The sequence below is a fragment of the Merops nubicus genome, unplaced genomic scaffold (genome assembly GCF_000691845.1).
Source record: "Merops nubicus isolate BGI_N331 unplaced genomic scaffold, ASM69184v1 scaffold2737, whole genome shotgun sequence".
NCBI lineage: Eukaryota > Metazoa > Chordata > Aves > Coraciiformes > Meropidae > Merops > Merops nubicus.
In genome coordinates this window covers 30,501-46,119 of record NW_008622129.1, presented here as the reverse complement: position 1 = coordinate 46,119, position 15,619 = coordinate 30,501, and the positions used below count along the sequence as shown (strand labels likewise).

The 15,619-nt window shown below is 35.5% G+C and overlaps 1 protein-coding gene across 1 annotated transcript in view; it reads right to left on the bottom strand.

Annotated features, from left to right (window-relative positions):
* Positions 1-15,619, bottom strand: part of THSD7A (thrombospondin, type I, domain containing 7A) — a gene marked incomplete at its 5' end in the record, with an annotated part of 64,433 nt that overhangs the window by 31,651 nt on the left and 17,163 nt on the right. The window contains 2 exons of the mRNA XM_008944659.1: positions 4,385-4,648; positions 7,477-7,671. Of these exons, the coding sequence (XP_008942907.1) occupies positions 4,385-4,648; positions 7,477-7,671 (459 nt within the window). The remainder of the gene's footprint in view (positions 1-4,384; positions 4,649-7,476; positions 7,672-15,619) is intronic.

Here is a 15,619-nt window from a genome sequence, read left to right as displayed (position 1 = left end):
AATACATGGAAACAGATTGTTGGCAGACACGTCACTATCCACAGAGCTCTAGTTTGCTAGTGATGAAAGGGATAAAGCTATGAAAAACAACAACTGTTTTCTAATGGAAAAACCTCTCCTACCTCTCTCACAACTATTAAGCAAAAAATACATTTTTGCATTTCTTCAGTAAAATTACATATATAGTACTGAAACAAATCAGGAACTAGAGAAAGGCAATTCATGTATCTTCCATTAAAGAAAACAGGTAAACAACATCTCAGCTATCAGTTTTAGCTGACATTACTACATCTGCTGACAACTGAAAACGATCAGCTGTTAGCTTCTGCCCACACTCTACAGAACTGGTATAGCTGAAAAATTCTAGCAGCAGAATATTTCAGATGACTGCTGAATGGTGCTAACTATTTCATCAACAAATTTAGTCCAAATTTAAAACAAAATATTTTGAGAATAAAAATAAAAAAAAGTAATCAAATTATGACCTGTCTATGGCCTTATCAATTTACACAGCAGTATTTATATAAAACTTTTGATAGTCTTGCAATTTGACTTTCTTGTGGCATTTTAGTATATCATGTAACATATCCCATGATGTATTAATAACATTAACATGGATGCACTTTGTCCCTCTTGTCAGATTTAGAGAATAGTGTCACAGGTGAAGAAGTACAAATATCTCCATTTCCCGGCCCATGATTTCATAGTGTCAGGAGATAGCAGACATTCAAGTAAAAGACACTGACCAGGAAACACCTTCTCTTAAATAATGATCTTGATTTCTGTTGCAATTCAAGCTAATTTGCAAAATCATGTTCCATAAAAACTGCAGTGACATATTACACTATTTAGAAAGTAAATAAAAGGCTCACAGGAATGAACAGTAGAAGAGACTTTCGAATAAAGTAGATGACATAGCTGACAAACCTGACTGTTCTTTGGATCAGTTAAAAAATTAGTGAAAAATTCAGTGTTATAATTTCCATAGGGAAGTAAGCAACTCTGTTAGAATTTACAAAAATAAACCAAGCAGGCTTGAATTATGAGTCCAGTCAAGTTTAGCTTGAAAAACTAAATACGAAGCTACAAGGCACTTATATTTGCTAGAAGGTAGGGTAACTGCTGCGATACCACAGAAGACCCTTGTTGATTTAACATAATATGGCTTTTATATTTGTTCTTAAAGGAGAAAAACAAATAGCACACTGCAATCTAGAGATGATGCCAAATTGAAGAACTGTCATACACCAAGGGCAAGAAAATAACAAGAAAAACATAAATAATGGCAAAGTATAAAATAAGATTTAACTGGCACAAAAGCAGTTTATACATGTTGAGAAAAAGAAAACAAATAATCAGAACATAATCCATTAATATAAAGCAGATGTTCTGAAAAGGCAGCAAATTTATACTGAAATTAGAATGAAACATCTATCTAATTTGTTCTAGCCCCCTTGTATCTTCAAAAGTATGCTAAATCTGGAAAAATGCTGAAGGCAGACAATTGTTGCAGTGCGCCTCCTGGAGACAGAGGTTTCTATTACCTCTTTGTCCCCAAACATGGGCATGCATCCAGAATTTTCCATCTTACCCAGGCCGTGGTTGGCTTAGCCACCACAAGACCAATCCCCTAACACCCATTGGACCCCTGACCTGTAGGTATCCCACCTCTGTATCCTTACAGGACAATGCCTTTTGTAAACCCACCTACCTACCTGTTAAAAACCTCTGACCCCAAGGCCACATGCTCTTTCGCTTCTCCCCCTGGGGTGTGTGCTGTTTTCAGTGCCTGCCTCAGGTGTTTCTGTTTGTTATTTTCATGTTATTAAAATCTTTTATTTTGGAAGAAAGTGATCATTGCCCATCCGTCCTTTAATCACCACTGTCCTCTTCAATGAAGAAGACCACCCTGGAGGTATTACTTAGGTCCTGCTGGGTGTCTTATCTTCCTGGGCAAAACCAGCAAGTATAAAACTCTCATATTTGGAAAAGTAATAGACAATAAATTAGGTAAGCCTTAGAAATAATACATACTAATGATGAGTGTTGCACATATGTACAACACTCATCAATAGTAGACTTTTGTTCTGGAAGAGATACTGGGATGGAAACCATAATTGTAGTGACATATTCCTTAGCATCAGTTTAATTCCTTACCATACAAGTCAGGTTAGATACCGCATTCCCTGAAATTCCTCTCAAACAATTTTAGGAAATGTAAGGAATGCAGGATTAGTTCAATAACGTGTTCAAGCTTCATCTCTTCATGTACTACAGCAACTACCAAGGAAAAGGTACTCTCTCCCTCAAACAGAACTGAAGAGAAAACACACACACAGATGTCTTGTGCTTCACTATCAAAACCAGGTAATGAAACAGGGGAGGGAAAAAAAATCAAAGAACTAGACAGCTTAATAAACAGATCTAGAGAGAAAGAATTCAAAACAAAACAACACAACTCCAAAAAACAAAGTGTTCAGGCTAACCAACCACCAATAAGTAGATGAGCAACGACTCACAAACATTTCTAGTTTACAAAGAGAGAGCTAAAAGCAACTTCAAATCTCCCGTGAGAAAAATGGGATAGAACTGTAGAAAGGAAAAACAAAACAGAGCAATGCTAAATGTGTTTTGGGAAGGTTGGCTTTGGAGCCTGCTAGTGCTAATAGTATGCAAACAGTAAACCTGGCTGTAATGGTATAATATACTGTTAGCACCTTTTCCACTGGATTTTTTTTCATTGTGCTCACTTTGAATACTGGTGAAATCCATTAGATTAGAAATCACTATCATGAAGTTATAAGATACTAAAGAAAGATGTTGAGATTATCCTTTTCCCCCATTTTTTTTTCTCTTTTATATCTTTCTAATTCTTGCAATGGAATTGCACCTCAGTGTGCACTGTCAGGGCTTGAAAGCAGCTGCGTTCACAACCTACCACATACAACACCTACGATTTGCTCTTGGATAGACAGCTTCTTCTCTCATGTGTCTTCCCTTGGCTGTTGACATAAAACCTGTCAGACCCCATTCTTCAAGTCAATGAAAACTGGTCAGCAGTATGCCATCACAGTGCATCTAGATTCACAAGGACTCTTTTGTAGTTTTCTGCTTTTCACAGGTCATGGCTTAATGCTGAAAGAATACTAATGTCTAACAGTGTCACACAATGCTTTGAAAAAATCAACAAACAACTAGGAAAAAGCTGTCAGAGAAGAGCCTTTTCCTGTCTCATGAGAGTTTAGAATTTAGACTTTGTCTCTCAGATGTATTCATACAAGCTTACCTTTCAGTGTGAGTTAACTACAGAAAAACATGATTTTGAATAAAAATAAATATGGGAGAAAATTCTTCACAAAATTATCTTTGAGCTTTGCATTGACATATTGGGCTGAATGCTCACTTTTCCATTGAGTCACAAAGATACACTACAGCTTGGTTGGATACATTGAGTTTCCATTTTGCCATAGCTCTAAACAAGTATTAATAGTACTAATTAAAATTCTCTTAAGTCATTCAATTTCTTTGATTAGCTATTTTAACATTATCCAAGTAAATAAGTGAAATTTCTCTTATCTTAACATTAGAAAGTAGAATACATATGCAGATTAAATTTACATTGACCTTTTAATGGCACTGAGATTAACATCCAGTTTTTCGAATCAATAGCTCAGATATAATTTTGCACAAGCAGGAAAACAAACGAACACAAAAATTCCAGTGATATAAATTAGTACATTTTTGACTCACTGAAAATCAGAAAGTGTCAGTTTTGATCCTAACACTATAGGTGCATAGATTTTAGGAAGGAACACTGTTCCCTCAAGGAGCAATGTGAATGCAAAGAATATGAAGTCTTTAAACATCCTAGTTTTACACATGACAGAATTACTCAGAGAAAGTCTGTGCTATTGAACTTGGGCTAGTTCATGCCTGTAAGGTGCTAAAGAGAAAACGGTAAAGATAAGGCTATTTAAGGAGATTAAAGCTAGCTAAAGAATCTGTAGTAATAATTTAATCCTTTCCAAAATAGTCCCGTGCTGCCTCTGTTTAATTTTGAGCATCTAACCCTTCTAAATGGCATTATTTTCAAATTTGTGGGTACAGTTAACAGGAAAAAAACCCAGGATTTTATTTTTATCTACTAAAATACCTAGTTAGCAATTTACCCTGGTTTTACTTTTAAATATTGCACTGTAGTAATCAATAAAAAGTTTATTATTTTGTGAGTCAGCAAAAAAGTGTGCTGGGTTTGAAATTATTTGTGGATAAAATGCAGCCTAAGTAATAAATATTCATCTGCTAATTCTACCTGTACATGTATTATGTTAAATGAAATAAAGCAAATATGTAAGCAGATGAAAGAAAAGAGGTTTGTAAATACCGTGACTGTTGCATCGTGATGTTTCCACAAGTCGGTTGTTTTGGTCATAGCATGCCATGGCCTGGTAACGATAGCCTTGTCCACATTCCTTGACATCTCCTTGTACCTTCATTCCCAGCAATACTTCCAGCTTACCCTCTGGTAAAATACAGTCTGACCAATTTCCCACAGACTGAGCACTGTACTTGTCACACGGACAAAACTGATTCTCAGTTAGAGGATACAACTGAGAATTTTTGCATTTATCCCTTTTCTTACTTTTTCCTAGAAAGAAGAAATAGGTATTTCAGAAACTGTATTAGTTTACATCACCCAAAAAAAAATAATTTAGATTTCTGTAACAAGTGCTTGCAGTCAAATATATACGCATAAAACTAATTACATTAGTCTTTATTCTTTTAGGTTAATTTCTAACGTAACGGATGACTACAATTTGCACAAATTTTAAAATAAAGGAATATAATTCTGTCTACTTTGGATAAAAGTGCTTGGGGACTACAGTTTGAAAAAAAATAGCAAATAAAGAAATACCCTCTTCATCTACTACTTCATCAGCAATAAAGATCATTAACAATAAAACAAAATTGCTTTGATAAAATTTTCTCAAATTGAAGTAAATTGCATAAGGAAGTAACACGCATCTTTGCTACAGTAGCACCTTCTTTCAAACTGTCAGCAGTTTATCTTTCTTTGAACAATTCATATAAGTACCCTTCTCTTCCTTATTTTCACCTTAAATAATTATGAAATCACTCCAAGTCAGCTTTACATGTCAGGCTAGGTAACATACTGCCACAGAGAATATAACACAGCACGTATCACAGTCTTAGAGAGTTTGACAGGGTAACTTGACTCAGGACAGGAAAGTATCTCAAAGTGTTAACAGTGTTGATAAAAGAATCTGTCCTTTCTTGCTTTGTTTTCAAAATAATAATAATAATTTAAAAAAAAAATAGTTTTTTTTTTCCCTTGTGGAAGCAAACCTGGCATAAAGTTCACTGGAGTTATAAGACAGTCACAGTGAGCTTTCTTGAAAGTCATGAATTATTCATCACCTGCAGGTCTGATTTACAGGGGGATTTCGTTCCTATCCCATTCTGAGGATGCTAATGGGCACCCGCTCTCTGCTGGCTTTCCTTCAGCACAGACAATACAAATTGGCAAGCAGTGTTGTGACAAAGGCCAGATCTCACTCCTGAGGTTTCAGTTATAATTCAGAAGCAAATCATGTTTTTTTCTCCTCTTAATTTCATGAAAAATAAATAAATAAAAAAAAATAGACAAATTACAAACCCAGAGATAAAAAGAAGTTGAAGAAATAAATGTTCCAAAATGGAAAGGTGCCCATCACATGCAACACAGAAGTTTGTGGCAAGGGGTTGCATATCATTGGAAAAACTTTTTATTCTGCTCAATATTGATCTGAGCTGCTGGATGAAGGCAATGGAAGAACAGAGAACACAAAGCTCTTGGACAGCAAACATTCAGCCAAGGAAAGGACTGGTTTAATCATAAATCTCACATTCAATACTGCAAGTAAAAACAGGTAAAAAAAAGAGGTAAAAAAAGCTTAAGACTGAAAATTATGATCTACAGCATGAGGATTGAAAGCACCCAGCTGCTCTAGTAATTCTAAATGCACCAAAACATCATCCAAGAGGGAAGTCCTGGTGTAGCCAAGACCAGAAGTAGGAAGAGGAATGGAAGAGGGTTAATACCTCCTGTTAAGGAGAATACTGGTTCTTAACTTATAAAGTTAATACTGATCCTGTTAAGCAGAAATGATTATTGATTGGTCTGTCACCAATTTAAAAATAATAAAATAAAATAAAATACACTTTCACTACATATCCTATTAAAAGATTTTCTATTGGAAGCTCCAGTGGAATTTGAATAAGATTTCTTTTTTCTCAATTGCAGTTCAACGTAAAAGAAAAAAAAACAAAGAAAGCAGACACAACTCAATCTAGTGAGCATTCCATTTAGTTAGACAAAGCTGGCAAGATAGAGCTAGTGCACAGAATCATGGTTGCTGAGGAATCAAAACAAATTGCAGACCTGCTCCTTAAACTTAGAAAACACACATAATCAAGACAATGCAAATAATCAATAGGGTCTGTGCCATTCTGGTTTTCATCATGAGTTTTCCAACTCTAATTTCTTGTCTTAGTAGAATTAAACTTGTTCAACCTTATTTGGGACAGCAAATTATTTGAGAGTGATGTGAAGAAAAGCGATTGCTACTGCAGGACTTCTCAGAGTGCCTCACATTTTGGCTTTTTACACTATTAAGCCAATCAGTTTGTAAAATTACATGCTTTTCAACATTCCCTAAATTGTATTTACCTGAGAAATACTAGAAGAATAAAGGTTAAGGAAAAACAAAAGCTTTTTAAGCCTTTTTAACTCTGAGAAATTGCTTGAGAGTGTAACCTCAAAGGTCTGTGTCTTCTATTTGTTAAATGCTTAGCAAAATAGATGAGCTCAAGGACATAATTCTGTATAAAAGATTAACTATAAACCAGCAAACCTTCCTGACTTCTGTGTATAGAAACAGGGTGCAGAATCAGGGCTTGGAATATACACAGTATGAAAACCTTTTAAATAGCAAACTGTTGTGCCCCTTTTGGTGAAAATATAGCAAAAGGATCCACAAAAATGCAGGTAAGGATTTAAAAAAAAAAAAATTTTCCTTGGATAAGATCAGATTGTTGGTTAATTATGCTGCTTTGCATTTCTCACCTCCCTGGAACTACAGTCAATGCTGGCTTGCCTGTCAGGAAAAGAAGTGGTCTTCTTTGCATTTTACTGTGTATGCTCTATTTAGAATAAACTCTGGCCTCCTATGTTCTTCCATCTTCTCTCTAGCCACTTCACCACTGGTCTGAGCCATAGGGCAGGAGTTTATTCCCCTGAGGGGTTATTTTTTTGTTCCACCAACAGTATGTAGAGCATGACAATGACATGGTGTCTGCTTTCTGCCATGATGACAAACGTTGCTTGCTTGTCACAAGAGAACCTCAGAACAATGCAGGTTTTAATCAAAGCAGAAACTTAATAAAAAAATCCATTATTTTTCTAGTTTCTCTTACCAACAAGAGTGCGTTTTCTTGTCCTGACTCCTCCACAGACCCCATTACAGGAAGAAAACTTTGACCAGTTTGTAAACTGACAGTCCTCTTGGCAGGGAATCTGGCACGTCTGTGTTAAGGATGGTATTGGGCCGGAGTATTTAAGGCATTCACTGATGTCAGCCTGCCCTCCATCTTGTCTGCGACAAGTAATTGCTGGAAACAAAAAGGGATGGAGTCTAATTCAGCACTTTCTTCATTAATATTTCTATTCAGTTTAGTAAATCTACAATATTCTATCACAAAAATCAGTTTGAAAGCCCTGAATAGTTACACAACAACCCAATATTTGCAGCTATACCCTGAACACTATACACTTGACATTTCTGGCTTTTTTGAGATTCTTTAAATTACTTACAGACAACTGTAAATATTATAAAGGTTGCATCCTGTTATCCCCACCTGTTATGCCACTTTTCACATTATCATTTTTCATAAAGATACAGCCTATAACTCAGACACTAAAAAATCAGCAATACATTTTAAATTGCGGAATATAATGTATAGGCTACAAAGATTTATGAGCAGCATTTATTTTAAAAAAGGGACAGACATAAAATCTAGAAACATATCTGAGTTCTGGATACGACTTAACTACTCTCAACAGTATTGCTGTTTGATGTTCTTCAGCAAGCCAACAGAGGTACAAATGTTTATAACAGGATAGCCATGTCCTTAATAAAAGCTTCTTTCTTAAAAGGAAAAAAATATTTCTTAAGAAAATGTCAAGTGGTACAAAAGTAAGCAGTTGGAACATAAGGATTTACAAATAGGACTCATTAATATCGTCTTTAACAATGCTCTATTACTGTTTCCCCTGGATATTTATTTTAATATGGCTGCTTTTCTAGTATAAGCTTCAAGTAAGTCTAACTGTTTCCTTGCCCAAAATAACATAAAACTTACTATGCAGTAACAAGATGGAAATTTCTAGTTGTTTGTTTATACAATGGAATTATATTTATGCTTCTTGGCATCTGACGGCACACAGTAGGTGCAGTATCCCATAATGACTGTGAAAGTAATTTGGGTCATCGTTACAGTAACATTGCATCTGAACACAATATATCACTTTGTATACAGATGAGGAAATAGGTTTTATATTACACTCTACTCCATACCTAAAGCGTAGCTTTTCACTTGCACTCATAATAATTCTTTTATTGGTCAGTAAACCGGAAAAAAAAAAAAAAAAAGGTTAAATTTACTAACCAAACCAAATTAACAAAGTTCAATTGTTGGAGAAAAATAAGGTGTGAATGCAAACTGTCAAAATAAAACAGAAAACTGGTTATGAGCGACTTACTTCCTCAAGGAGAAGGAATAGGTCAGGAAGCTTTATTTTCTTTAGCTTGCTGTAAGGTAATCGTAAAGGTTTAGCTACCTATTATTTCTGAAAGAATTTTTTTGTTTGACAGGACTTCATGATGAGTATACGAAACTGAACTTGATGACCCACTTAGTCCATTTCAAGCCTATGTGCCTACTAAAAGGTCCCAGGTGAATTGTTTTGGCCACACATCTGTGGTAAAACACTGTGAAAGGGAGGGTGGTTTTTTTTTTTTCCAGAGATGCTAAGCAGACAACTTCCCTGATCCTTGACTGCTTTTTGAAGCAGGGCTGCCAGCACTGTTTATAATAGGCTCAGTACTGCATTAAGTTATGCTTACTGGGGGACTGAACAGATGTACATTGTCTACTACAATTATTCTGTCAAATCCTATTATTATTAGTGTACTTTACATGAGGAAACACTTTTTTATTCAGATATAACTATAGTGATTCAATGAGTAAAATCAAATATCCAAAACCGGAAAATCCATACAGCTGTTTTAAGGGTGTGTTAGCTATACCTACTATAGAATGTCTAAATTTACACAAATATTTTGGAAAAGTGTTGTCAAACCAGGATCTTCCAATACAAGCCTAGGCTATAATTTTGGATTCTTGTGAGATGCTATTCTCTGCTAATAACACACATTGGTTTCCCCAAGGTAAAAATACAGTTCAGAATAGTTCTACCATGTGGAAAATCTCAGAGGTCAAATCTAAATCCTCTGTCTTGAGCTTGACTTTGTGACCATGTGCATGCATCAGCAAAATTAATTGCATTATCTTCACCATTTTTTTAGCAATGAAAGCTATGCCTACCCAAGGGCTAAAAGACAGACCACAGATTAACCCAATAACTTAATAATCTCTTCCAAAATTTTAATACTCATTTTAGATATTGCCTCCCCATCTAGTCCTCTGATATGACCTAAACAATGTCCACTGAGGAGCATTCTTTCTATCTAGCTAAATCGAGTTTTTCTAAAGCTGATATTTATTCCCTCACTTTCTTGCTTATTAAACATTACTCCATGGGCAGCTATCCTTTCCATCATAAATATTTTCAGACTCAGATTAGTGTATCTAATTTGCATCAAGTAGACCCAGTTAAGAAGATCCCCCGAGGATTAACTGTTTTTTCCAGATTAATCTGTCAGTTGTACTATAGGAACCAAAGGAGGAAAACTCTTCATTCTTGAGACCTAAATATTTCACCTTAATAACAACACAAATTAGAGGACATCTTGGCATACTAGATCAGTTCCTGATTCCTAATTTTCACAGTACCTGTTTATATTCATGTTACTTCTAGTTGACAAGACCTGGATGATTTGCTCTATATTCCATTTTCTTATTGTTATTCTACAGATTCAAGTATCAATTTGAAATGTTTATACTCCCTGCGACTGGTTGAAGAGTGGGTATTTCTCCATCACTTAAAGCAGGGATTTTGACAACTGTATTATACATTCCATTAACATATTGTTTTGGCCAGGTAAATGTCTTGACATCTGAAATGCTCTTACTGTTACTGAAATTACATTTCCACTTGCAACCTAATTTAGACAAACTCATCCCACGGTTTATTTTATAGAATATCATTAAAGAACCACAGCTCTTTAATTATACTCTGTAAAAGTTGCTGAGATTAATTATTAGCTAACTATACAGAGAAGTGTTTTCAACTACTATAAAGACATGCAGCACCAGAGTAATTATTTTGCCTATACATGTATGTTAGATTTATTAGAAGACATTAGCAGTAAGTGAAAAAACTACGGTTTTTCTTTTACTGAATTAGCCCAAGTAACTGTCAAGTGAAAACATAAACCAGGAGTACAGCAGCTAACAGAAAAATCAAATTTAACATGGAAACCATTCACTCTATGAAATTGTTTTGGTATTTAAAAATTATTATCACCCAGAACAAAGGTGTGAAATAACTGGAAGTTTAAATTTTCTAGACAAGGGACTTTGATGTGATCAAAATTTTATGATAGTATTGTTTCCACCACACCATAGAGGCTACTACAGGCTAATATATTTGTTGCTGGCATAACAAAACACTGTGTGTGGGTTTATATAAAAACCATGCCAGTGTTACCATCATTAGTACGCTTCACTGAGATGTGAGATTAAGTGAACCCTGCACATGAAAATTAAAGTCTTTTGTAAATGAACATACTCTGCATCCTTTGTTTTACAATACACTTATGGTACTATTTTCTCAATTGTTAAGTATTTTTAACTTAAAAATATTCTGTTCCATTTCTAGAAAGGCAAGAATTATTTCTGCACAGTAACTTTCCTTACACCTACTATCAGTGCTGCCTAGGCTGTGGTTTCATCTGTGCTTATTTCTTTTCCTATGGCATAGCACACTAGACACTGCATGATTAAACTGCATGATTAAACAAAATACCTTAAGAAGCACCTGCCAATAATATTGTGAAAATACAAGCCTAAGCTTTCCTTGTGTGCCAAAGAGAATAACAATGGGGTTCTGCTGAATAAAGTTGTCTGGAGATTCTGGCTTTTATTTTGTCAAGAAAAAATTCTCATGTAAATACTGCTATTGAGCGCTGTTGATCGAATAGTAAATTCAGAACAAACCCTGAAGCAGCCTGTTGTCCTTTGCAGTGACTAAAAAACAAGCCAGGCAATAGGGCACTCTCATCTGTGAAGTCTTGATGATGTGAAAATACTAGTTTATAGCTCCATGAAGGAGCAGCACTCCTTCATGATTTTGTCTCCTGTCCTGTGCATTCAATAATGACATGAAAATTCCAGAAGACCAAACCCCTTTCCCTCATAACCAATGCCCAGAGAGGGAGACTGCTGTCCCTGCTTCGTCACAGTGATGGGAAAGGGCTTCTGACCATTGGTTTTGCCTCTGGGCTTCCCCACGGCTCAAACAAGCCTGCAAGGCCTTCTTGTGTGCTCACGGCCATGGAAACTGGGAAACTTCCTTCAATTCCCCCGCTCTACTGTTTTTCAAATAACTCCACATACACACTGTAAATGAAGAATAGTCAGGGCTCAGGACCAGCTCTTATTTTCTAAAGAAAATCTTAAAAAAGAACCCCAAAACAAGCAAACCTTTTAATTATCTTCCCTCTGCATTGAGCAAAGTTCCAATTTTGTGACATGTCCATTTAAACTGACATGTTTTATAACAAAACTTTCATTATACAAGACAGATAGAAGCACAGTTGTCTTTAGCAATAAATCACAGTTCTAAATATTATGATTCACCCATGGAAAACCAGTGTGATATAAGAGCTGAAAGAAGAAAGAATAAATAATAAAGCTTTGATATAAAGCAAGACCTGCATATGCTCTAGTTATTCATAGACCCAGGATCAGACACCTAACCAGTAATTTTTAATGATCTCTGTTATTTTTCTTCACATTTTATTTCAGATCTTTCTTACTAAAATATGAACAGTAACAGGCTATTTTGTTTAAAATAAACTGCTAATGACTGCATAGTCAGATATGCCTTCTCTGTGGTGGACGTTCCTGTTCTTTCTTATTTAACACATTTGCTGATACATTACATGTTATATTGTTTGTGCACAGCCAATTAGATCAGAAATAGGACAAACTAACAGAATTGGCAACAGTCCATTGCACTGAGAAAGAGGAACTGATAATGATTCCCACATGCAAGAATGCAATTACTTGCAATACTGAGTATCGACACAAAATGAAGGGACAATTCACAGGAAAACTACGGGCTGAGAATACTTCTATAAAGTTCTTGTTTCACTTTGTCATCAAAAGTAAATTACCACATACAGATGAATGAGTGAATGATTTCTGCATTTATGAGCATCAGAAATTTGGGAGATAACTGTCAATTGAAAAAGAAACAGTGCTATGTCTACAGTTTTCACCATACGGTAAATGCCTGTACACATCTGTATCCCAGTATTACATTATAAATGCAGTATGAGAATATTATGCTAAACGGATTTAATATTTAAGTGTTTAGCATTTCCTGATTTTGGAGTGGTTAAAAGGACCTGCACAATGGTATGTCAGTCTTTTCTGTATCTATGTCACAAAATCATTTTTAAATAAATGATTTATAGTACAGAATTTTTAACAACGTATTAACACACATAGTTTTCCATAGTTTGTAGAAGCTTTATTTACAAGAAGTATGCAGGAGGGAGTCAAGAATTAGTAGAGAGAGAACCTATTCCAGAGTCTTACTTCAGAAATTGATGAAATTTAATACTGTGCAGGACAGAGCTCAGTCGGGCAGAGCTCAGTCTGGCAGATGTCTGCTTTCAGGTCAGCCTCCTTTCAGTGAACACCTTACATGAAATCAGCTCTTGTGCAGGGGACCAAACAAAATAATATGCAAAGCTAAAAATTCACACATGGCTATTTTCATGGCAGAATTTGGAACGTAAGAGGGGAAAGGGAATATGTTAATGCCTGGTGTAAGTAATAACCCATATAAAACAAATAGAGCCTACTGTCTAGGTTCAAACTTTAATTTTCTGAGCTGTGCAGTAAATAAAACTTCAACTGATAATCTATAGAATTGTAGAAGTATGTTTTCCAAAGTGAAATTGCTTTTGTGCAAAAATTTAACTTTTACTTTCAAGTCATATTCATTGTAAAGGTGTTCAAGAAACTAAAGAATCTTTTACTTTTTGCAATCTGAAGAAAAGCTGACAGACTTTACGAAAGTAAAAGTTAGATTCAACACATTGTCAGGTATTAAAACACTGAAACACGATACTTAATATAACTGTGTTTGAAACTTACATTTTATGTTAATTTACATCATTTACATCAATGAGCCAAAAAAGGGTCTGTCTTTAATGTCTATAACTTTCACTACTGCTACAGCACTGCCAATATTTAGATGAATATTTAGATACTGGGATTGAGGAACAAATAATTCTCAGCTATCCAACCTAAGTAACTTCATAGATGAATTCTACAATAGAATTTATACATTGGTTAGACTTAATAAAAAGGAGGAGCAAACAAAAATCTTCCCTTTCTGACAGTTGATCTGAGAAACATGTACAGAATTCTACCAACCCCTACCACTTCCTTCAGGCTTAGATGCTCCCAAGGTTCTTAATTAATGATTGCTTATCCTACCACTTGGCCACATTACACAAGAGAGCTAGTTCCGTTATATCTGCTTGTAGGAACAAGACAACTGCTTGAATATCTGATCCTTCACAAGATCAAACTCTGTGTAGTACTAGAGGGAAATTCTGCCAGTCTGTTTTATGAAATTTGAAAACTGTATGCCCAGTGATTCCAAAATCATGTCTTACTCTGTATATATGTGTACTGCACATGATTTGAGTTACAGTTAAAAAAAAGAAACTCTCATGAGACACAAGAATAAAACTCTATTTGAATGCTCGCAGTTAGTTGTCTTTCTTTATCAACTGACTTTGAGCCAAAGTCAAGAGATTTAGGTACTACAATGCAAGTACAGACGACAAGATTTTGTACTATCTGAACTCCTGCCATCAAAGACAGAAATCTTATTTTCAGTATGTAATCCGAATGTGCCATCTAGAGCTGCTAGAAACAGATTACATTAATGATAGACATTAGATACAATTACCACAGTTAGAAGTATTTTGTATTAGCAGGCAAAACCTTCAGTTTTCATTTTGTGGTAAGCTGTAAACTGTAACACTTTCTGAGTAAGTGTTTACTAGCTTAAGATTTATTCTATGACTTTTTTAAGTAGGTATACTTAATCTTCTCTAATAGTGCAAGGAAGTTCTTGACCTGAACATTTCATTTCCACTCTTAGAAGTGTCCTTGCTCAAGAATTCCACAATCTGCTGAGTCAATATTGTTTTAATGGATAGAAGTCTGCACTCAATAAAGACAAAAGAAAAAAAAAAAAATTCCTGGAATTCAGGGTTGCCTAGTAGTTCAAAGCAATTCAATTACTGTAACACAGTAAGAAGGAACTGCAGCTATTTTCATACTGAATTTATCTAATGCACCTAAAAAATCCTTCTCCTGGCTACACTGAACAAAGTAACATCTACACAATTCTGTTAAAATCTCAAAATTCTCTGTGAAGACAGGTGACAGTAAAGTTGGATTTGGCTGCAAAAATTGCTATTAAATGGAAAAGGTAGAAAAAGGTCTACATCATTTGGCTTGAAGGGCCAGCGGTTTTGACGTCCAGCCCGCAGCTGGTTAAGAGTGTTGCACCTCAGTGGTTATTTCCAAGGCCATTTCTGTTTACCATCTTTAACAACCTGTACAGGAAGCATCCTCAGCAAATTTGGGAACAATATCCATTTGAAAGGAGCAGCAATACTTACCTGAAGCATAGAGCTGCCTATGCCTATGTAAAGAGGACCTTTACAGCCTGGAAAAATGGATTATCACTGAATTTTAGCAGTGTAAATGAAAAGCCTTGCATCTCACACTCTCATTTCTCTCTACAACTACCTAATTTGAGGGTATAGAGAAGAGAGAGCCAGACTGTTCTCAGAGATATATAGTGAAAGGATGAAGGGCCACAGACACAAATTACAGCAAGGGAAATTTTGACTTAGATATTCGGGGGAAAAAAAAAAAATGCAGTTATAGATTGGACAAACACTGAAGCAAGTGCCCAAAGAAGCTGTAGGATCTCCAACCTGGGAGATATTCCAAACATGTTGAGACATGGCCCTGAGCAGCTTGCTTAGGTCTAGGTGGGATCTAACTGTGAAACTAGCCCTGCTCAGAATGGAGAGTTGGACCAAGGGACCTCCAG